We start from the raw sequence: 25,707 nt of genomic DNA, 5'->3' as shown, positions 1-25,707 counted from the left end.
CCAGCACGCGTTCCCAGGCCACACCTTCCACCAGGACGGTGGTCCCTATCCACAAGCTCCACGCTTCCCCATCCTTCTGACCACTGCATCTTCTACCTCGCACCCTCCACATTACATAGAACTCAGGATTAACTGCTCTCATCAGGCTTGCTCTGCAGGGCTGCCCAGAGAGGACATTACCTGTACATGCTTTTTCAAGTTTAAGATTAAAAAAAACAGATCATTAGGGTCATGAGACACATCTGAGCTTCAAACCATTTTCATAACTAGAGATACAGCATGGAGGGTAGCTCCCACGTGAAAACACAAACATGCGGATCCTATACTCTAGACATCAGTGTTCTCCATTTCAGTGGAGGCTTGTGCTTTAATAATAGCTGATGAAAGATATTTCCTGTAAACTTGCTTTTTTTCAACATTAAAATTCAATTATGAGATTTTTTTTTAGGAAATGGCAACAATTTTTGTGCTTGATAGACTCTAATCCCCTCATATATACTTATATATAAAAACATGACTGTGTTAAAAAGTCTCAAACTTCAGTTTAACACTACTTGTCTTGAAATCTAATAAGGAACAAAAACAAGCAGGTAAGACCTCAGTTTCAGGGGGGAAAAAGGGAATGACTGAGATACTGTCATAACCCTTAAGAGTAACATTGTATTTGTAAATTAGCGATCAGAAACTTCTGTTTAATTTAACAACGCAATCCTTCTACAACTCCTCCAACAGTAGACTTTCACTACCAGGCAACTAAATTTAGTGCTTTTGTTGACTCACTACAACATAGGGTATCAATATAAACTCTTCTCACATCCACACTCAAAGATCTGAAAGTGCGAGGAAGCTATATCTTTAAAATCTAAAATTGCATTTGAAGAAATTTTTATCGTTCTTCGTTTTAACCTGTACAAAAATAAACCACGGCCATTCATCTCCCTATATTGCTATCTAAATTTGCACTTCTAAAACACTTAACCCAGTAGCAAACAAATCAGGATTTTAAGCTTTTGTCCTCGTTTTAAAAGAGTCTAAACAATGAAATTAGTTTACATGAAAAGTGTTTAGAAACAAAACTTTTTCCAGGATAAATTATTTGTTTAAACTACACTAGACAAAGTCCCTAAGGCACAAAAGTGTTTTCCAAACTTTGCTTCACATTAGAATCACCTCAGGAGTTTTTAAAAATCCTGTGCCCAGTGTGCACCCCACAGTGACGACAGTAGAATGTCTGGGAATGCAAGCCAGGCATCTGTATAGATACAAATCCCCAGGTGCTGCAACGTGCAACCAAGCTGGGAACCACTGTCCTAAGGTGTTACAAGTGTTTGATTCATGAGGGAAAAGGCTGTGTCGTGAATGGGATAAGAAATGGATTAGGAAGATCGTCACGTGAAAGACAGGAGATCTGGGTTCTCAGCCCGTCTGCTATGAGCAAGATGGGACACCTAGGGTGAATTATGTCCCCTCTCTGAGTGCTCGTGTCCTTCCTGTAAAGAAGGGGATTGTACGGGATAGGTGGCTTTCAGAAGCTGGTTGGCAGCTCATTGCTATGACACACACATGTCCTGGGAATGCTGACCCAGAGGGTCTCAAGTAGGACTGAGAATCTGCGTATTTCAAAAGTCCTCCAGGTAATTACTCCATGCAGAACCAGAAGTGATCGATCCCTTTCAGCACTGATACTCTATTATTCTAAATGATGAGGGCAGAAAGTTTACTAATACATTTAAAAGACTTTCCAAACAAGAGTTAAGACAAATTTGAGCAAGTCTCATAATTAAATTTGTTACGTTATTTTTGTTCCTGAGCACGTTGGTTGAGGGTAGATACGTATGTGTGCATATACATATTATTTTGTATTTTGTTTTCCTTTTAGGCCATTTTTTTTCTTAGTATTCATGACAGTGATACCACCTTATACTACATATTTGTGCAGCACTTATTGCTTGACCCATAGAATAAGGCTGGGAGGTAAGTCAAACAGGTATTGTTCTCTCATTTAAGGCGAGATGCTTCATGAGAAAGAAGCGACAGTGTTCCCACCCAGGATACGTGTCTCTAACCCAGTGTTCTACAGACCCAGCTCATCAGATAGAGGGTATGGTCAGGTAGAAGCCAGGCAAGGTCAAATGTCTGAAAGATTATTGTCTACAGCGGGCAAATGAGAAAGTTAAACCTCATGCTGTGATCAGGCAGGGTGGAGTCTTTATAGTAACAAATAACTCAACATTTACTGGGCACTTTTTTTTTTTTAATGCAGGCATAATACCAAGCACTGGAACAATAGAGACGAGTAGGTCCAACTGCTTCCCTAAGAAGATACCCACAGGAAGGCAGAAAGTGGGAAACAATATCATCAAGCGCAGAGATCCAAAGCAGAGGTGCACATAGACCCTCTTGGAATACATCAGAAGGAGCAGGACATAAATAATAGTGCATGTTTAATAAATATTGATTGAATGAATGCCAAAAAAAGGTTTTTTTTCTTTATTTTTTTCCAAAGGCAAAAGGTTAAGTGGCTGTGCAGCAATTAGGGAGAAGACTGGGACACAGGGAAACAAAATAGAAATGTAAGCACAGGTCCCCAGTTCTCTACAAAGCCACAATCACTGGGACGTGTTGGGGCAGGTACAAAAAGTGTTAACTGACTCAGCGACAGTCGCTACAATCAGAACACAGAAGCCAGAGCCTTGGAGAGACCTTGACAATTTCTCTTCCCGCAAACCGGTTGCTCTATCTGAAATGTGGTTTCTTTCCATTTTTTCGCTCCATTTTTTTCTGAGACAAACCAGAAAGCATCAGTAAAGAAATCTTAGTTTCTACAAGTTACAACAGACATTCCTGGAATCTGTGTAATTTTAAACTTCCTGGTTAAAATATAAGGAGGTGTCACGTTTCTCTTCCTCAGGGAGATGCAGCCGCTCATCTGCTCGGGGCTGCCATCAGGAGCTGGATGCCCCAGTGTGGACTCTGCTGTCACTGCTCTCCTTTTCCACTTGTTATTTGTCAGTACAGTTTTCCTATCATTTGGAATTCAGGATTCACTATATTATACTTCCTTGGCCTCATGAAAATGAAACACAAGATAAGGAGGAGCTAGTTTTAAATTTAAGCAGAGAGCAGACGTTGAAGAATCAAAAAAATTTCAAATCCTCCTTGCATTATTCACGTAAGCCTACAGTGTGATGAGAGAGCTGCACAGTTTGAGAGGCACAGCTAGGTTCCAAAGCTGAAGCACAAAGAAACGGGTATTCCTGCGAGTCAGTATAAAAACCTTTCTCTCTGATGGCTTGAGGTCAAAGCTAGATTAGCTCACAAACAAAAGATGTTTGGGTCCTTCACCTCCTACCTAGTGAATGTTTATTCAGATTATAAAACAACAACAATTGCTGGCACCATCAACATTCTCTGCTCGAGAGGAGCTGTTGGCATTTTTACAAGCAAGAAATGCACTGGCAAAGCGGTGAGAGAAAGCTTGTTCCATCAAAAGTAACTCTCTGTCCTGGATGTGACCAATGCTCTCAGTTTTATGGTCAGGGTTTTCCAACATCCACCCATAATTAATTTTTTAAGTAAAATACAAGTTGGACAGACGAGTTTATGTTTCATTAACCCGGAGAAGAACATTATGATGTAGTAGCACAGAAAGTTTAAAATAATATTTTCACGCACCAACCTTTTGGCCTTTCCCTCTTTTCTTTGATTCCTCATGAGGTCTGATGAGGTCCTTAAAGCCTTCGCATGAGCCATCTAAAATGTCACGCCTTGTTGGTCCATTTTTAACACCTAAAACCCAAGTGGAATGAAGATTAGTTAGAACTTTACATGGACTGAACACTAATGCAACTTCAGCAAAACAAAAATTTTAAAACTACACTTATTTACGCATACTAGTTTAACACAAAGTGTAGTCCTTCCAAACAAACACTGCATACTTCTTGCTCCGTGAGATCTATTTAGAACTTCCAATTCACTCCACTCTAATATCCCAAGCAATTCACTCAACTCAATGGTCATAAAAAATTTTGCCTGTCAGGTGACAATATACTAGCTCTGTAGTATCCCGTATGTCCGTTGATGATGCAGGAAAACTTGCCTCTACCTTATGCACTATTCAAACTTCAATTCTTAGATTTTTTTTAAGTTTTATCTTTGACATTTCTCTTTATTCTAGGTGGAAGTGTTTTTTTTTTTTTTTTGCTGAGAAAGATTTGCCCTGAGCTGTTGCCAATCATCCTCTTTTTTTTTCCTCCCCAAAGCCCCAGTGCATAGTTATATATTCTAGTTGTAAGTCCTTCTAGTTCTTGTATGTGAGCTGCCACCAAAACATGGCTACTGACAGATGAGTGGTGTGGTTCTGCACCCAGGAACCGAACCCGGGCCACCAAAGGGCCTGGGCCACCAAAGTGGAGTGCACCAAACTTGAACCGCTAGGCCATCAGGGCTGGCTCCTTAGATTTTTACATAATGACCAAAACTCAGCTCCTCAGAGAAGGCAGCTCTATATTAGAGGAAATAAGTAATCTTAGCTTTGGGGTCAGTATGAGTTTTTCTAGAAAACAGTCTTCAGTACAAAGCTTCAGGTTTCCATCTACAAACGATAGATGGTGATTCTACTCTCCACAAATTTCCACCTTAGACTAGCATCTTGCCATGAAGACACACAAACCAAAAAGAAGATACTCATCAAGTGAAACAAGGTTTCATTAGATGCTAAACGGTGTAGACATCCTAAGTAACCCGCAATGAAGTGTGAAATGTGTACTCTGAATTGACTCACCTACTGCTACTGCCTATGCAGTGCTCCTTACTCTCACTCTTCCTTCCCTAAAAATATCTAATGATCAGGGCTACCCACTGGAGATGCAAAGATGCACAAAGATTGTCCCCCCCGTTAGGGAGCTCACAACCCAACAGACAAAGTAGACATAGACAAATGAATATAATACAAGGCAAAAATAATCTAAGTGCTATCAAAAATTAAAAATCATATAACATGAGTATGACTGCTTTGCAGATATTTCAAATAAAATAGGATACTATGATAAAATCAGATATAACTAAGTTTGGAGGGTCTGATTTGAAAATTTTAACTTTTTTCAAAAACTGGGTTCTATCTAAGTGAAAAAAATACAAAACAACAATGGTTAAATATTTTCTTGAATTCAAACTAGTTGTTATTTGCAACCTGTGCTCTAGAAATGTTTTAAAGGTCAAGTTCTAAACCAAGAACCAACACTCTTGGCCTATAAACCCTAATACTGGATCCCTTTGGAGGCTCAAACCAATCACAGGCTGACCCCACTATCTCCTCAGCAATCTTTTATATTTAACTTGTACTTCAGTTCTCTCCCAGTCCTACTTCAGTCCCAGATGAATACCCAACCCTGGTGATGGCCCCAGTGATAGCTAAATAAAGACCTTATTTGGAGGAGATGGGTTAGCAGGCCATGTGACAGGGTATTCTGCCGTTTATTCTAGGATCAAAATCTTTGTTATGCTAAGTTTCTCACTTTTACTCACTTTGAAGGTGAGAATATCTATCTATCATCTATGCATTAGATCCCACTACATAAAACGACTTTTTTTGTGTGTGAGGAAGATCGGCCCCGAGCTAACATCTGCCAATCCTCCTCCTTTTTGCTGAGGAAGACTGGCCCTGGGCTAACATCCATGCCCATCTTCCTCCACTTTACATGGGACGCTGCCACAGCATGACTTGACAAGCTGTGCGTCTGCGCGCGCCGGGGATCCGAACCGGCAAACCCCGGTCTGCCACAAGCAGAGCGGGGGCACTTAACCGCTTGCGCCACCGGGCTGGCCCCTAAAACAACTTCCTTTTGAAAATGCTGAGAACTCCTAACCCCCAGACAGGACAAGGATGCAATCTGTTTTTTCATCTTTAAGATCTAAGATTTAAAGTGGTTAAAAGATTAGAATATTAATTGTACTGATTATGCATTTAATTTCCTTTTTAAATAAATGTTTACTTAAAGCAAGAGTATATCAAAATAAGAAAAGCAGTGGACTAGAGATATAACTTGGGATCCAGTGCTCTCCACTACTGAACTATGAATAAGTTGGCAGCTTCCTAGTGCATCTATATCAAAAACGGTTCTAGAACAGCCACTTGCCTGAGGTCTTGCTGAGAACAATGAAATAGGTTGTAAAGCATTTTGTAAACATAAAGCAGTAGAAAATGCAACATAACCTTTTAAAACTTAAGAAAGACTGATATTGCTAATGATACGTTTTCACAACTTCACAAACCACGCAGTCACAAAATGATATAAGTAAATGATTTCTTATATGGTTATGTTAAAACAGCATTTTACAAACTCAGCTACTATGTTTCTTTAACGATGTTATTAGTAAACCAAAAGCAGCTCAAAGTGCGAGGTAATTCTGAAGGCACTTGCTGGAAAGCAGCCAGATTTCATGCCTTGCCATAGCTGGGTAACCAACATGCACTGCCCATCTTCCTGACTCTCCCACCTCTCGATGACTCTTGCTACGTGTGCCCCCGGAGTGCTGCAGTTTCCCAGGGTCATCATCAGCTCTCTTCTCACTCCCCAAGGGTGATTTCATCATGTCCCATGAAGTCATCCCTTACTGAAGAGTCCTAATTCCATGTCTCTTGCCAAGACCTCCCAGCTGAGGTATGGCTGTTCAGATCCAACTACCTAATGGACATCTATTTTGAATGTCTGAGAGAAATTTCAACCACCATGCCCTTGGTCCACCCTGTAGCTGTTCTTCCTTCAACAGATTCCAGCTTGATGAATTTTATCAACCATCTACCTATCAGTCCTAAGTCCTAGACTCCTTTCTTGCTCCTCATTCTAACTTCATCATACAAGTGATCCATTGTCTTCAAAAAATGATCAAATACAGAGAGAAAAGAACCTCAGAGTCTCCAGAATTTTTATCATTGTTATATTCCCTGAAATTTCACCAGTTAGAAATTTGTTTGGGTTAACAATATCAACAAAATACAAACACACTGAGGAAGGTTAGAAAGTGACTCACTCACCTCTCACTACCTTCATTCAGCCAACAGACATAAGCAGGAGAAAGAAAACGTTTTGATACTGAGGGAAGACCACTTTGGAAGCAGAATCAGGCTAAGACAGCATAAGAAGATACATAATTTAGATGCTAGGAAAGGGAGAGAGAGAAAGAAATAGATGCAGAGAAAACCATTAAATTTCTTAAGAGAAACTTGGTCCCTGTCAGAATTTCGTCCAGGGTAGGGGCCTAAGAAATAAACTTATTTCCAACATCTATCCTCCTGCACGTCCTACTTTCCTACTTCCAAGACACAGAATTAAAAACTAATAACACTAGTACTAATAATACATTTAAGCAATTAATATTTATTCGTACAAGGCACTCTGCAAGATAGACTGCATCAAAGATGAAAAAGGCTTCTGAAGACTGATCTAAGAATCCATAATTCTAACACATAGAAGCATATACAAAATTTTAACATTATCCCAATGGGAAATTTCTTCTTAGCCCCCAAAATCTGAATAATGAAGTATTTAAGGATAATGTAGAATCCAGAATCTGAAGACTGTGGAGCACCTTAAAAGACACCTAAGAAAAACTCCTTTCCATATATACTTTTAGGATTTGGGGATGTGTGCAAGTTACACACAGGTTCTATACAAGCAAAATTCAGTTAATAAAAAACTATATATGCATATATACATATTTATCATCTGATAAGATGTCAAGTTCACTTGGTTAACTACAAACAAAAATAAAATCTAATCATGATCTTCAATAGATGAGGCAGAATTTTTTCCTTTATAATCATTGTAGAGAATTAAAATATGGATTTTAAATATGTAAATTAGTTGGGAGTGCTCTCTCCCTCTTTTGAATTTCCGGATACTTGTATATGGATTATTATCTTGACTGTATCTTCCCTACTTGCCTAAGCTCCTTAAGTGAAAGGGACAGAACTTTCCATCAACCTTATCTCCCTTGTGTTTATCCCAATACCTGGTACATAGTAGGTGCAGAGTAAACAAATGATTAATGAAAAATGAATGAATAAATTAAAGAACAAATCAACCAATCAAATAACCAATAGGTTGTAACACCTTCCTTGTAGTCAGCCTCCCTGCTAAGGCTGACTAACCTATGTCGAGCTGTCAAGATTGCCTACCTCCAGTGAGTGGACTGGCAGGTTCTGGGGAAGAGGGTTGAAACACTCTTCTGAAAACACTGTGTATTACTTGAATTGTCAAAAAGTGCAATAATTACTCTTCCATTTAAAATATTTAAGGAATACATATACACGTATATCTATTTGCTACAACAGTAATTTATACTTTCTCTTGAATGAAGAAACACTCAGAATATACAAAATATTCTATATTGAATAAGAATATCTAAGTGCCTATGATTGGATGGGCTTAGTTCTTATACAACAATATAAATTAATTTTAATTAATTCAATTTTAAAAATGGTATATCTCCTGATAATTTCAATGAGATATATCAAATACATCAAAAGATTATCAAACTTTCTCATATGGCTACAAAACACATCTGAAATTATAAAAGCAATTCTCTGCCTTGGGACTATGAATCATGAAGAAATACACAAAAATGCACCTTTCAGACCATTACTATAGCATTTTTGCCTATAATTCTTCATTAACTAAATAAAACTGTAATGCAAATAAACCCAATCTTGAAGCATATTCATAGTTTCTCTAGGCAGACACTACTACTCATCACGGCACTTTTTCCTTCAAAGCCAGGCTGAAGCCTCATTATCCCTCCCATCCCAGGGCTGCAGGCCACCGACCGGCTGAAGTCAGCACAGACGTCATGTGTCATTTCCATCACGGGGATTAATGCGCTAGGACAGAAGACCACTGTGTCATGAAGGCTGAAAAGTAGTTTACGTACTTCAGCATAGACTGTATGATGCGAACTGTGTGCTAGTTCTTCCCCATGAAAAGCAGCCACGCCAGGAGTGGTCAGCTAACAGGTTAACAAAAAAACCCCACACTCCAGAGACAACTCCCATAAATCCTCCTGCCCAATGTTAGATGCTTTGCTAACCGGCAAAAGAAATGAAAAAAAAATGAGCTATGATTGGTGACATCATCAGCTTGTTAATCAGCATCATGGATGTCAGACATAGTTGCTCATTGTTTAAATTCATGGCTTCCAGAAAACGAGATTGGTTAAAATATTATAGGGGCACCCCCTACCCATGCCTGAACAGGGCATAAAAATCTAGCATGAGCTGGTGTCCCAGGGGGTGAGATGCAAGGCCTGATCCCTAAATGGTCCCATGAGAAACTACAGGATCAAGGTATCTGGTGGCCTGATGCTGACAATAAGTTTACAGAAACATGGCCCTAGAATATTGGCTGCCTCCAGTAAACCTTTCAGATAAGGTACGGACAGTCAACCCAAAGAACAGAGGCCTGGGACTTCAGCACGTAGGTCTGTTTCCCATCTGCTTGCCAATGTAAATGTTTAATAGATGTCTCTGGGGCTGGCCCCGTGGCGTAGCAGTTAAGTGTGCACACTCTGCTGCGGCGGCCTAGGTTCAGATCCTGGGCGTGCACGGATGCACCACTTCTCAAGCCATGCTGTGGCGGTGTCCCATATAAAAAAGTGGAGGAAGATGGGCACAGATGTTAGGCCAGGGCCAGTCTTCCTCAGCAAAAAGAGGATTGGCATGGATGTTAGCCCACGGCTGATCTTCCTCACAAAAAAAATAAAAATAAAAATAAATGTCTCCATGCCTGAGACTTGCTTTCAGTAAGATCTGGTAGACAGAGCTTGTAGAAGAAGAGTGCTAACCTTCATCACCTCTAATAATTGGTAACTGTTATCTATGAAAAAGAACATAATAGTTGGGCATGGCTAAATTGTTTACATAAGGCATACGTCTGTGCCAACGTGTAAAATTTCATCATCTACAGCAAAGAAGAAAATCTCTACTAAACCACGGACAACAGTGAGGGTGTGGGTGTGGAAAGGACTGGCTTCTGCTTTTGCTGACAGCCACGTGGCACTGGTGGAACCACTTCAGCTCCCTTCACTATTGAGAAACTATTAGGGGCCAAGCTGTGTGCTAGCTCAGGACAACCCACTGGCTTTGTCTATTGGCAATTAAAGCCAACTTCAGGCGGTGGTCTGAAGAACTGCGGTTACCAGTGCCACGGGGGCTGGGAAGCCACTTCCACAAATAAGTAACATCAAGCAGCTTATACACTTCCTGTCCTATGGTGTCACAAGTTAAAACCAGACGTGAGATCTCCATCCCCACGCAAATTTAACGTGGATGTATTTCCTGTGCTCAAGCAACGTTTTTCAGACCTCGATGCAGGAGCAAAGGTAATTTATTTTAAAATCCACTTAACTGCACAATTGAGGAGCTTCCACCTAACCTTCATTGAAAATGCTTAACCTGTTAAGTAAGGGCATGCTAAAAGGCACAAATCAAGAGCAGGATCTAATAGAATTCCATAATTCTAAGCAACGAATATGCTCAATGAAAACCATCTGCTTACGGATTGATCAGTATTTGGCAGTACCTGTGTGTGTGAAAAGGCATTTTCAAAGATGAAATACACAAAATCTTACTATGCAGCAGCCTTAATAAACATTTGCAATCAATTTTGATGATGGCAACACTCCATTTGAACTTCCATTAAGTGAAAAGTCATTCCTTCTCCCCAAAATAGAATTCTGTTTTTCTCATTAGACTTGTATTACAAAAAATTGCGTTCAATTCTATCTTGAGTTTCATCAATCAAAATTTTGTGAAAATGTCTTTTTTCTCACTAAATAAGTACCTACATATCTTGATTTTGCTTCTTGGCTCACTAACCCTAAAATATGTACTATCTGATTCATTACAGAAAAATTCTGCTGACCCCTGATATAGACTATATTAAAAAATTAGTTTATCTATTGATACCAATATGGGACTATCTGACATTTTTTTAAAAAGAAAATGTTAATGCAATAAGATAATTCTATGTATGCAAAAAAAAAAAAAAACCCTTGGCACATCTACTTGCACCTGTATGTTTGCATACACACACACACAGATGTCTAGAAAGACACACAGTGGACTGTTGACAGTGCTTGGTTCTAGCAGAGACCGTAACCACACTTTGTTCTCCATAAAGCATCCAGGATTACACTTAACACATAAATCACATCTGCTCACTCCCCTACTTGAAACTCCCCAATGGCTCTCATCACACTTCAAAACAAAAGAGAAAACTCAAAAGTCTTGTTGGGGATCTGGCTCCTGGCTGCCTCTCTGAACTCACTTCCTCCCGGTCTTCCTTCAGCCCAAAGAGTTGTTGCTGCACTGGCCTCTGTGTGGCTCCTGCAAGCATTTTCCACCTCAGGACACTTGTACCTGCTGTTTCCTCAAGCTGAAACATGATGCCAGCAGTCACAAGGCCACCTCCTCCGAGAAGCCTTCCCTGGCTGCCTCATCTAACCGCCCACACTTTTCTGTTCTTTATATCACCCGTTGCTCACTACCTGACATCATGCTAATATTCACTTACTGTCTGTCTTCCTTACCACAGCATAACTCTCTGAGGGGCACACGTTGTTTCCTTCTCTGCCAGCCCCCTGGAAACTGGAAGAGTGTCTGGGACACAGAGGAGCACAACAAATAGTTATTAAAGGAAAGGAGCTAAGTGAGGAGAGTGGGAGGGGAAATTTCACTCTTTTTAGCAATTTTTGTTACAATAAGCATGTATTTGTGAATTCTTTATACTTAGAGAATAAAAGTTTAAAAAGAAAAAATAATTGGTTAATATGATTTCAAAGATTATCATTTAAAAAAACAAAATCAAAAGTTTCTCCCTCCATTCGTTCTATTAACTTCTATCATTGAGTCTCTTTGTCACTTGTTTTTGCAACCTTTACTGCATACTATCTATCTTAGATATCAACAATGGCAACAAGTAAAAGTAAACTGAAAACAGAAATTGAAAAAGGACTTTTATTTCAACATAAAAGACTGGAGAGGTACAGCTTGATGTACAGAACAGTTTTACTGCTCTACAACTTCAGCACATATGAAAAGTCCAAGGCAAATGCAGACTACTTGCTTTTATCTGTGGTAGGTTCCCAGAGAGGAGTGGGGTGCCAGCTGGGCTGACGGGACAATTTAAAACATCAGTGGGTCTTGATTTTATCACTATAAAACAAAGGAGTTAGATCTAGCCTAGACCACAGGCAAGTCTCTTCCTGTCCTAAAATGCAATGATTTCTGTCTCTTTGGAATGACATAAAATAAGGCAGGTGACTCTAGAAAGACAGCCTTAGATTAGGGCACAGAGAATGTCTGTTTCCACCTCTGAGTGACATTCAGCACCAGGACCCTACCTGCACCCCACCGTGTGACAGCCCACACCAGACGCACCCCAGACCCCAAGGGGCCGTGCACATTGGCTAAGCGCTAGATCAGGCTGTACACCTGCTTCCAAGGATGAACACTCTTTGTCGACTACATTGGCGTTACAGGGTGCACCACACTGGCTGAAACTAGCTTTTTTCACTTAATTTATACTTGCCTGCATTAAACATTATTTAAAAGCTTAAAAAATATCTAAGATAAAAGCTGAGAAGAATGAGAATGCAAGCTTTAAGAACAGGATATCGTTAACTACCAAAACATTCTACATATCTACTGTTTTATGTTAACTTAAGAGTGGACAAGACTTTAAAATAAATATTTTGAAAACACATACTAAGCCTAATGAAACATAAAATCTAATTCCTTGTCGAACTTCACATATTTTCAGAAAGCTCAAATATAAAAAGCAGGTTAAAATATATAAAATTAATTAATTTTGTGAGACAATTTTGGGACATTTATACCCAAGGAAAGGATAAGCAATACATCTGTGATTATTTCAACCCCCTTAACTTCTCCATCTTGAAAAAGGTGGTTAAAACTATGCAAAGAGGACAGAAATGAAGAAGAATAAACTTGGTGTTATTGAAATTTTAACCCAATCTTTAGGTAAAGACAGTTAAAGTTCAAGATTTCTTCACTTTCGACTGCTGAAACCTATTTGTGCTTACAATCACAAAGCGCAAAATGTTGTTTTCTATTATTGCTACTTTTGCTACAATTACATAGTTCATTACTATGGTTACAATTAAATTACAGATGGGAATAAAGCTATTTAAATGATATGCTTAAAGTAAAATAAATAGAAGTCAAACAAGACCTGGAACAACGAACTTCTTACTTGAGCAAAAATGTTAAAAAAATATTTCTTTATAGCTGACATAGCTCAAAGCTTCTTCAAAAGTAAATAGTGGTAACATATTTCCACATTTACTTTTTCATACCTCCTCTTTTCTTGATAGAATCAATAGCTTACACTATCTTAATTTCCCTTCTAAAATAAACAGCCTCACAGTGATGACCTGAGATTTTTAAAAAATACTCTATTACTATGCCTCTTTGCACGATAATCCTGTTACAGTGAGAGGCTATACTGAAACAAGGAAAAGCATTCACTCTAGTCGATTATTCACATGAGGTATCACTTATCCTTTTCACCCATAAGAAGGAAAAGGCTTGGAGAAATGCATTCATAACAACTGGTTTGACCAATGAGCCTAGAAATTCCACACAGTGGTAAGCCATCTATTGCTAAAGAATTTATCATTGGAAAATATCAAACACATTCTTTAAAGCAAAAAAATTGAGGGAGAAAGAAATATCTTCACTATGAAAGAGTTGTGATAAATCTGAAAGAGAGATGCACTATTACATACTCCAATAACACAGAAACTTGGAAAAGGAGATTCACATACTTTCACTACATTCTCTGGGTAAGTTTTCTCTTTCTTCTGTAGATTTGTCCACATTACAATCATCTACAAAATTTAGCTTATAATCACTTTGTGTTTCACCTTCAGAGGAATTCAACATTTTAGAAGTAGTATCTTCCTTCTGCCTGGTTTTTACGTCACTTAATTCCTTCATTTCTTTATTGCTGCCTTTCAAAGGAGTTGAATCACCATGATGCTCTTTTGCTACATGTGCTTTCTGAAGAGTGAGTTCAACGGTGCAGGAAGAGAGACTTTTTCCATCTGCGCTCACGTCTTCTTTTGTCTGAAGGGCAGCCTGTCCACAAAACCCTGGAGTTTCCTCAGTAGCAGACACTTCCTTAAAAGCCACGCAACCCAATGTTGTGTTTCCTTTGTCATTTGTAGGTCTCTGAAGACGGGGGCTGGTTTCTGTTGTTAAATTGGTAATGCCAACTGATCCGCCATTTTTACCAATGCAGGAAAAATCCGACATTTCTAAGATGGTTGTTCTCTCCCTCTTAGAAAGATTCCTTCTGCAGTTGAACTGGGCAGGGCTTGATGATGACTGACATCCAGGAAGAAGGTTCTCTGAATTCCTTTCCTTAAGATTAACAGGTGAAAAATAATCATCGTAAGAGGACTCCCCGCAGTCAGCAGTCTCGGGAACAGATCTCGTCCTAAACTGTAGGCTGTGTTCTGACTTAAACAGCTGCAGTTTTGGCACAGCGGCTTTCCCGCTACACCTCTTTCTCTTTAGCTTTTCTTTTGGAGGTGAAGGCAAGTTCTCTGATGTTATTTTTCTCTTTGCTGAGGAACTCTTGGGTCGTGAATGTCCCACAGGGTGGCCTTTTGTTGCAGATAACTCAGGAGACAAACTACGCTTCATATCAAACATCTCCTTAGATATTCTTTCAGAATGCTTTGTGTCAGGAGTGACTACTTCACCCACACGATCTCTCTGCCAATTTATTTCTTCCTTTGAAAAGTTACTCATGGATTTCTGTGGCGTTAATTGACTGAGGTAACCGGGAGATGCTGATAAATGAATACTACTTGTTTTCAATACAGGTGACGAAACACACATATCACCTTTGATTTCATCAACAAATCCTCCCACTTTCCTTTCCTGATTCCCACATCCTGAGTTTCCACAAAGATCATCAAAAGATGAGTGTAGACCACCAGCAAAGGATTCATCTGGAAAATATTAATAAAGAATTAACTTTTAAAAGTGTTTTAAATTATTATAGAAGTAATTTTCAGTTGACCAATAACGTAATACTTTCTAATCACAGTTAAAAAGAGTACTGACCACATCCTGGTTCTCCTCGTTTCCACTTACGGACACCTCTATGGTCAGCATTTTAACTAGGGAAACTGGGCTTCAACGTGTGCATCGGATGGGACGGGGGTTGAGGGAGGGAGGTAACAAACCTCTAAAGATGTTATGCACACTTTCTGGATGTTCATACGCATGTACACTTTTCTCCAGGAAGAGCCTCCACACCCTGTCATTAAACTCTCAAGGAGGCCAACAATTCTAAACCTGAAGAACTACCGCTTTCGGGTCTACGCCAAGTTCTAGTCTTCATGAAGTGTTCCACAATTTAATACAGCCCACCTTGACTCCTCTGTCTTCCACTGAAGTCCTCACACTATATTTATATTCAAAGGTGAACCACCTGGTAGATCTTAATGTTCTGATTTCCCATATATTTTATGTATTTCTTAAGAGTAATGCTAAGCTGCCACCTAGCCCGTGAAAACTGTATACGCATTTACACCTCCAGGCCTTGCTCTTCCTCCACACTTGAATCTGGATAAATCCTACTCTTCCCTCAAGATCCACCCCGGTGGCGTAGTGGTTAAGTGCACGCGTTCCGCTTTCACGGCCTGGGGTTCGAAGGTCCGGATCCCGGGTGCGCACTGACACACTGCTTGTAAAGCCACACTGCGGCTGCGTCCCATATAAAGTAGAGGAAGATGGGCACGGATGTTATCCCAGGGCCAGTCTTCCTCAGCAAAAAGAGGAAGATCGGCAATGGATGTTAGCTCAGGGCTAATCTTCCTCACAAAAAAAATCCACCCTGGATGTCAAAACTTCTGAATCCTTCCACTGACTTTACCAGGTCTAGTCACATAGAATTCCAACCTAAGTTTATAAAACCATGTGTCTCATCACACTGTGATTACATTTCTATCTGTCCTCTTACTAGACTCGAAGGTCCCAGAGACACTACGTTCTGGAATCTGAAGCCTCTAACCCAGAGCTGGCTCCCCCAATAGGGGCTAGGCACTTGCTGAACGGAAGGAGGACCTCCACTTTACAGAAACCACACAACCTTGGAGGCAACATTAAGTGTCGTAACTTACTGATCGAAACCGTCATAACTTACTGATCGAAACCACTAAAGCTCTCCTTTTCAAGAGGAAGAACACAGGCAACCACCAAGCAGCAAAAGCAAGCCCACGGGCAGGGTGGGGCCGTGCCCAAGCCAAGTCAGGGAACCTGTGCGTTTCTAAGTCAGTAGCTGGAAATATAGGACACTTACACGGATTTTGGCAGCTGAATAAGCTAAGCACACTTTTCAAAAAGCTGACAAGCAGCACGACATGTCATGGAGTAAACACCAAGTCGGACTGCCTAGGTTTGCATCCTGGGCTGGCCACTCACAAACTGTGACCTCGTATGAGTTGTCTGACCTCCCTCTGACCTGGTTTCTCAGGGACAAAATGGGGACAACAACGGCGCCTACTTCATAGGGCTAATGGGAGAATTACATGAGAAACAGCACATAAGACAAAACGGCAGTGCCTACAACACAGGAAAAATGAAATCCGCATTAGTTATTATCATCACTTGTTTCCAACTTATAAGAAATAAACACAAGTATGAAATAAAAATATAGAGATTATTTAAGATAAATGGGTATATAATTTCAACACATACCAAAAAGAGTACAAGAATAAACCACACATGAAAAGGAAGCTTTAAACTCCTAATACCTTGACATTGTTTTGTGATTGGTCAGCGCTGTAGCTTTCATAAAAATGCATTTCACAACATTTCAAGCACTTTTGAACACAGTTCTTTTAGGGGTCACTGCTACTTATTTGGGCCCTATCGTGGGCTGGGTGAGAAAATTATAAGAAATGTGACATAACCAAAAGAAAGCTAAAACCATGAAAAATTATCATTCAAAGTAAAATAAGGGCTTCCACATTAAAAATACATATGTGTATAATACATAACTCTAATTTCATTAATTGTTACCAACACCCTTTCTGCTTCTAATTAGAAATCCTCTATCTCCTAAATTTTTTGATGATCTGTACATACTTCACTGACCCCATTCAATAACTTGTTCCATATATTCATTATACATGGTATGAAACAATTTTCCCTTGTCTCTCTTACTGTTCTCAGTAATATACAGATTAAACTGCATGCAGTTCACATAAGGTCACAAAGTTTTTTAAAAAGTGAGCAATGGATTCTGTGCCAAGAAAGCAAATGCTCAGGAGAAAAACCATAGGAATCAAAAAGGAACTTTAACTCATATAATTTCTTATGCCTTAATTTTATTACAATACCTATTTTTATTATAATACCTAATTTCAGGGTGAAATTCATGAATTCTAGTTTTTAACTGTTCTTCTCATCAGAAAAAATTCCAAATATAAAAACCATACTATTCTCACAGCTTAAATATATCACAGAAAAGAAAGTTATTTTACCTGAATACAAAGTATCATGTGAAATGGTCAAAGACTCTTCACGCGTGGAGTTAACTGGGTTATCCTGAGAATTTTCAATCATCTGAGAAGCTGAAACATCATCCAAACATTTCATTAGACACGACTTGGACACGTCTTAGGGATGAAGCCAATGGTAACCCAAAGTCACTCTACTCTCACGTATCACTTACACATCGACTGGTGCCTTGTACTTCATATTCCAGACTCACTGCAAACAGTAAGCCCAAAAAACTCTCACTCGACTCTATTACAGATGATGAGAATCACAAAAAATAATCGTCATAAATCATTTTATAAAAAAAGGATTAAACACAGGATAATTAAAGTTAGAAGGGATCTTGAAAAGTCAGCTTGCCTGGATCTAAGCAGAAGCTCAACAAAGGTAAACAAATAGTTTCAGTTAAACCTACTGTTAACAATCAAGGCTTTTTCTTCAAGGATGCTGCTAACAGTTACCTCTGTAACTGGAGCAGTGGTTCTCGACCAGGGGCGATTTTGGCTCCTGCAGACACTTGGCAATGTCAGTAGACACTGCTGGATGTCACATGGGGAGGAGTGGGGTGGGGTGTGAGCCATGTTGCTGGCGTCTAGTGCACAGAAGCCAGGGATGCTGTGAAACATCCTGCCACGCACAGGACGGCCCCCTCCAAAAGAATTACCCAGCCCAAAATGTCAACAGTGCTGAGTTGAGAAATCCTAGCGGTTTCACAGAAAGCATCCAGATATCAGTGATTTAAAAATAAACTCATAAGTGTTATCTTCAAAGGCTGTGTACACAACAAATAAGAAACAAAAGAGATGTTTGGTCTCATATCCAAAGATTTTTTTAAAGACACAAAAGGATGCTTTTCTGAGAAAACTTAAGCAAACAATCATAAAATGAGAATAAACCAAGTTAAGAAAGGTAAGCACAGAGATAAAATTTTCAGTTGTTGAATTTTAAATTGTGCTAGATGCAGCTGAGTGGAAGAATTAACACTGCAAAGTAATGAAATAAAGTTTAAGGAATATAGGTATAAACATAATTATATGTTGAAACAATTTGGATATTCATCTAGAATACTGCTAGTTACCTAACTCATTATCCATTCTCACCTTCCTCTTAACAACACAACCCTGACTTTACTAGTGCAGCAACACACCCTGCTGAAAGACTACATTTCAGTCTTGCTCGCAGTCTCCTGCAGGTGACTTATGTTTTCTCCTTCCTAGGCTAAAACGACTGCGGACCCCCTTAGCTCTGTCATCCTGAATGCCGCCGGTCATCAGGCAAATTAAATTAGGTATATGAACACAAATGCAAAAAACTGTATTATACTTCTTGGCTTATCTAGAGTAGTTTTTTGCTCTTGTAGCTCTCTGGCCATAAATGGTTGCATTTAGCTTGCAACCAGGAGTAGTTACAAGACTGAGTCCTGACTGATGGAATTCGGCAGCAACACTGGATAGGACTTTTTGTAAGGCTGCTCACAGCGAGCTGGCCCAGCTGGGAGGCACACGCACTTTGAAACAGAAGCCAGGCACCAAGGAAGGCAAAGCAGAAAGATGGGAGCCTAGATTCTCAAAGACACCACAGAATGGCCACCCCACGACGGCCTACTTCTGACCTCTTTGACATGACAGAGAAGTGCACCTAATTTAACCTACTGGTTTTGTGTTTCTGTTATATGCAGCCAAAACTAACCTTAACTGGTATAGGTGCCCAGTGCATATCATACATAAACATAAACCTGAGACAGATTAAATATCTAACCTTAAAAAATAAACCATAAAAGTAATGGAAGAAAACACAGAACAATTTTAAAACCTTATGGTGGAGGAGTTCTAAGCATCACAGAATCCTGGATGCCATAAGGAAAAGACAATCAGATTTGTCTACGTTAAATCTAACATTTCTGTTCAACAAATGTTGCTGCATATTAAATGACGAACAATAGATTTTGTGTATTTTATTCAACAATATATTTACCAAGTGCCTACTACATAAGCACACTGTGCTCCACACTGGAAAGCTAGGAGAAAATGTTTACGACATATAACAAGGAATTAATATGCATGATACAGAAAAAGCTCTTACAAATGAGAAAGAAAAGAAAAATACATAGTCATGCCTCACTTAACGACGGGCCACGTTCTGCGAAATGCGTCGTTAGGTGATTTCATCGCTGTGTGAACGTCACAGAGTACACTTACACAAACCCAGATGGTATAGCATACTACACAGCTAGACTGTACGGTACTAATCTTATGGGACCACCATAGTATATGCAGTCCGTCATTAACCAAAACATCGTTATGTGGAGCACGACTATAATAGGCATTTGGACAAAGACATATAATTCACAGAGATAATATATAGAGTATAACATTAAAAGCTATAGTCAGTAATAGTCATAATCAATAACATAAAAAGACATTTACCTCATTAGCAAATTCACCAGCAACCTCAAAAGCAAATTAAACAAAGAAATCCAGTTTTTCAATCTCAGATTGAAAAAGATGTAAAGACTAACGTGATCCAGTTTTCCAAGCGTGGAGAAACTGGCATTCTTATACAAACGACTGGCAAAAGATAAAATGCTACAGACTTTTTGAAGGGCAATCTGATAATATCTATCAAAAACGTTAAATTCTGCCTTTATGAATTAATATTATTGAAATACACGAAATACACAGGAACATAAAGATTTATGTAAAAGTATGTCCACTTGTGTATAGATTATAACACTAAAAAGTGGGGGAAAGCCTTATGTCCATAGATAGGACAACGGTTAAATAAAAAACAAGAACGACTATACTAGCTAATTTAAAAAGAATAAAAATTGCAGCACTACTTCTAAACAAGAAAAATTGGAAAAACATCCACTAACAGATAGATGATTCAACATTAAAACACTAGACTACTCTGTAGCATCTTAAAAGAAGAGAAAAAAGAGGTAGATCCACACCTACTGCCCTGAAAAAACCTCCAAGACACTTTCAAGTAAGAAAAACAAAGCTGAAAGTAATAGGTATGCCGTGATCCAATTTAGGTAAAGAAAAATTATACCTCCATACAGAAAGATACAGAAGCCTGCATCTTTTTCGTGTATATACAGATACGTGACGTACCGGAAAAGATCTGGGAAAACACATCACCTTAAGATGCGGGTTACCCACGGGCAGAGGAGAATTAGGTGGGAATCAAGATGGATTTTTACTAGGAGCCATACACTGGTAAATGTTTTATGAAAATGTGCTTATATATTAATCAAAAATTTTAAAGATAAACGAAATAAAAATATAAACTGATGCTTTAGATACTTAATCTAAAGCAAATTCCTTCAAAAGAGTGGCTTGATTAATTTAATTTAAAAAAAATCCCCAAAGATATTCAAAATTACAAAGGAGCTGCAACAAACAGGATTTTGAACTTGGAGAATGCTATACACTCAATATATGCTTAAAAAAATCTTAAGGAAGAATAAGATTTCCTGGATGAAAATATTAACAAAGTCTACTCTGAAATAGGTCAAAGTCTATTAGAATCAGGAAACATAAACTAAAATACCTAGGTAAAGAAGAAAAAAAACCTTTCCACCACCATTCATTCACCTATTGGCATAATTTTCATTTTATAAAACGTAAGCACTTACAGGCAGGGGAAAGATTTTCCCTTTTCTCCTTCATCTCCTGTAATCTCTTCTCCATTCCGATGTGGTGACCACTGTACATTTTAATTGTGGGACTATACATCAACGAACCATCAGACTCAAATAAGAGAACAGGTACACCATTATCTGAAAATAAACAAAAATCCAATTTGAAGCTCAAAAAAAGTGCCTTCCTACCTCAATAATATGATTCCTTTTAAGTAACATCCAGCCCCCCACCCCATAGTTTTCCTCTTCCCCTTCAACACCATTACCTACTACCAATATTCTATCACCACCACCTCCACGACCAGTAACCCCACACTACAACTGCTAGCATTTGCTGAGCAATGTCCACTGCAGGCACTGTGCTAAGTACCACATGTGCACTGTCCCATTCAAACTTCCCCCAAACCCAAGGCATCAGGTATCAGTATCCCCATTTAAAGATGAGGAAACCGAGACGCAGAAGTTAAGTATTTACCTAGGATCACACCACAACTAAGTGAGAAGGTGAAGCCACAATGAAATGTGGTTCCTATACGTGGTAACAGATGGTAGACTATGCCACCCCAAAACATGCCACTTTGGCATAAGGATTATTTTGAGCTAAAGGCACCTAAATAACAATAGGTCCAAGAAGGGTGCTCTGACCCTCCCTTTACTTCCTGAAGGCGGGAGATACAACTCTCTGATGAAAGATGCCCTCCTTCTACCAGGAGGAAAGAAACATTCTTAAACCAGAGATGGGGAGCCGAGGCCAAGAGAATTCTGTACAAACAGACCTTGTTAAAATAACTCTTATCTTCCTTTGGTCACCCCTTATAGTTTAGCTACTTTTCCACAATTGCCTCTTTGTTGAACCTAGTACATCAGCACTTAGGTTTTGCCACTTCTTGGTGTCTTCATTTCCTTGTGAGGGCTCTTTTGTCATGAAAAACTGGTATAAATTTGTATGCTTTGCTGTTGCTACTCTGTCTCTTGTTACAGAGCCCAGCCGAGGACGTAAGAGGGGTAGAGAAGAAGTTCTGCCTCTCCTACCATGGTTTTTACCCTAGGTTTCAGCAGCAACTGCCACCACTGACGCCCCTACCTCAGCTGACACTCTTAGACCCACATATGAACTCTGGGGTCAGGGGGGTCCTGGAGCCATAAAATAATGGGCTAATTCATTGTGTGGGTACATGGTTGTGCGTTTTTCCAGAATCCATAACCTGCATATGCTCAAAGAGAACTTGAGGACTCTGACCACGTGCCCCCTAATAAAAAAAAGACCCGAATCATTCAATATCCTCTTCTTTGCAACTCTTAGGCTTGAACAACTCCTACCGCACCTCTGAACATATGCGTACATATGCAGATCATATAGGATGTGGTAGATTGTAAAACACGTTAAATATAGGATTTTATCCTAAATACTTTTTTCTTAGGATGACAATGAGGAATTTTAAGTCCACCTGACTTCCGATTGACATCGTTCTCAGCGAAGTACGACGGATAAGGACACAGCGCCTGGAGGGCCCAGGGAAGGAACTGCTACAGTGATTCAAGTGGGGGTGATGCAGACTTGGAAAGAGAGCAGAGAAGGGGGCAAGCAGTCCTTTCAGCAGCAGAGTCTAAGGGTGCTCTAAGGGTCTGGACAGGTAGTCAGTGTCAGGGCAGAAAGCAACGTCATGGAGAACTCCATGTTTCTGTCTGGAGCATCCTGGCAGTCCAGACGGTTAGTGTGGGCTTGTTAGGGCGGGGCCCGCATGGCACCAGGAGAGAAGAGACTTGATTCTCAGGCAGTAGGATGACTGACCACAAAAACAAATGATAAAGACAATGTTTTTGGAAAATTATCTGGCAGCACTGTGCAGCCAACATGTTCTAGTCAATTCTCTTACATTATTATGACAGATTTAAAATAAAGCTTGATAATTCTATGTGAATAACTCCAAAATACAGAGCAGAGAATTTGTGACATAGTACTAGATAATAAAACAAAGAAAAAAACTGGAGGAATTAACGCTTCCTATTTCTATACTATGCATTATATAGTTACCAAAATTGCTTATTTGTATCAACGATGTGTCAGGACTGGTGTGAAATACTGAACTTAGAGGATAGTGAAAAAGGCAAAAAAAGAGAAATATCAAAAACACATAAAGTACTTTAGAGTTTCATGATGTTATTTTTCTAAATCATTAAAAGAATATATCTAGTAAAAAACCAAACAATCCAATTAAAAAATGGGCAGAGGATCTGAATAGACATTTTTCCAAAGAAGACATTCAGACGGCCAACAGGTACACAAACAGATCCTCAACGTCACTCATCATCAGTGAAATGCAAATCTAAACCACAAGGAGATATCACCTTACACCTATTAGAAAGGCTATCACCAAAAAGACAAGAAATAACAAGTGTTGGCGAGGATGTGGAGAAAACGGAACCCTTGTGCACTCCTGGTGGGAATGTAAATTGGTGTACTCACTATGGAAAACAGTATGGAGGTTTCTCAAAAAATTAAAAATAGTACTACCATAGGATCCAGCAATTTCACTTCTGGGTACTTATCCAAAGAAAACAAAAACACTAATTTGAAAAGATATATGCACCCCCACGTTCATCACAGCATCGTTTACAACAGCAAAGACATGGAAATAACCTAAGTGCCCACGGATGAATGAATGGATAGAGAAAATGTGGTATACATACACAATGAAATATGATTCAGCCATAAAAAAGGAAGGAAATCTTGCCATTTGCCATAACATGGATGGACCTTGAGGGCATTACGCTAAGTGAAATAAGTCAGAAGGAGAAAGACAAATACCATATGATTTCAGTTATATGTGGAATCCTAAAAAAAATTAAAAACAACCCAAACTCATAGATGCAGAGAACAGACTGGTGGTTGGAGGAGAGGAGAGAACTGGGTAAAAGGCATCAAATGGTACAAACTTCTAGTTATAAAATAATTAAGTCACAGGGATGTAATGTACAGCATGGTGACTATAGTTAATAATACTGTATTAAATATTTGAAAGTTGCTAAGAGAGTACATCTTAAAAGTCCTCATCACAAGAAGAAAAAGAGAAAAAAAATTTTGTAACTACGTATGGTGATAGATGTTAACTAGATTTATCGTGGTGATCCCGATGTTAACTAGATTTATCGTGGTGATCATTTCACAATGTATACAAATATCAATTCATTATGTTGTACACCTGAAACTAATATAATGTTATATGTCAATTACACCTCAATAAAAAAAAAACAAGGGGCCGGCCCAGTGGCACAAGCAGTGAAGTGCGCGCAATCCACTGCGGCGGCCCAGGGTTCCCCGGTTCAGATCCCGGGCGCTCACCCATGCACCACTTGTCAAGCCATGCTGTGGCAGCGTCCCATATAAAGTGGAGGAAGATGGGCAGGGATGTTAGCCCAGGGCCAGTCTTCCTCAGCAAAAAGAGGAGGATTGGCAGATGTTAGCACAGGGCTGATCTTCCTCTCCACCAAAAAAAACCCAAAACTTTGTGATCAATTAGAGCAACTGTACGGCCCTATAACGGCTGTAGTCAAGTCTTCTGGGTGACTTACATTCCATTTTCTCCTTCCTAGGCTAGAACCACTGCAGTCCCCCTTAGCTCTGTCATCCTGGATGCCACTGCTCGTCAGGCAAATTAAACTAGATGTACAAACACAAATGCAGAGGACTTGCTTACCTAGAGTTGTTTTTTGCTTTTGCAGCTCCTGAGCCATTTTCTCAAATTTCTTTTGAAGTCTCTTATCATTTTTTGGTGTTTTAGGAATAAAATCTTTGGGCTGCATACACCTTCGCTGTGCAAAAAGGACATAAAAATTAATGATATAGTGCTGCAATTGCGTAAGACAGGAAAACAACCCTTTCAGGAACATTTCTGATATACTTTATAACATTAATAATAAAAACTTCTTCAAGAGGTATTTTTTGCGTTATATGTGAATTGTAAATATTTATTTCTTTTTTGTGCAATTGTAAAAATATGGACAGAATTTTAAGACTGAATAAAAGGCTGTACATTAAGTAGTTATGTTTTGTGTGGCATTTTCAGGATCCTTGCATTCTTAGTTTCCATGAAGGTTCTTAAAACAAAATTAGTGTCTTTCTCCTTATTTCTGCTACTCTCATGTTATTTCCCCTCCTCCCAAAAAATCATGACATAGTAATAAAACACAAAAGCAACTATTTTATAACTACCAAAGAAAAGAACCATTATTTAATCTTGCCTTACCGTGTTTAAATCACAGTAACTCCATTCAGCCAGTAAAAATCAAAAACTGTAACTACACATACAAAGTGTGACGAAATAAGGAAACCTCAAACACATGAAGCCCAAGGCTGACATCCATGAGCAAGTCTGGGGTTAACTTTCTAATCTTCCCATCCTCGGATAAAAAGGGGAACATGTCCCCTTCAAACCTGCCCTCCCCACTATCTCTTCTTCAGAAC

At 39.2% G+C, this 25,707-nt stretch overlaps 1 protein-coding gene across 11 annotated transcripts in view; it reads right to left on the bottom strand.

The window, feature by feature from the left end:
• MCPH1 (microcephalin 1) overlaps positions 1–25,707 on the bottom strand; it is a 245,714-nt gene that overhangs the window by 187,940 nt on the left and 32,067 nt on the right. For all 11 annotated transcript variants that reach the window (XM_058524909.1, XM_058524899.1, XM_058524898.1 and 8 more), the window contains 5 exons: positions 24,941–25,055; positions 21,237–21,380; positions 17,581–17,670; positions 13,846–15,039; positions 3,680–3,789 (listed from right to left, as the gene is read on the bottom strand). In XM_058524909.1, the coding sequence (XP_058380892.1) occupies positions 3,680–3,789; positions 13,846–15,039; positions 17,581–17,670; positions 21,237–21,380; positions 24,941–25,055 (1,653 nt within the window). The remainder of the gene's footprint in view (positions 1–3,679; positions 3,790–13,845; positions 15,040–17,580; positions 17,671–21,236; positions 21,381–24,940; positions 25,056–25,707) is intronic.

This window comes from Diceros bicornis, chromosome 29 (genome assembly GCF_020826845.1).
Source record: "Diceros bicornis minor isolate mBicDic1 chromosome 29, mDicBic1.mat.cur, whole genome shotgun sequence".
NCBI classification, from domain to species: Eukaryota; Metazoa; Chordata; class Mammalia; order Perissodactyla; family Rhinocerotidae; genus Diceros; species Diceros bicornis.
Note: the sequence above shows the minus strand (reverse complement) of the source record. Positions and strands in the feature narration are given on the sequence as shown.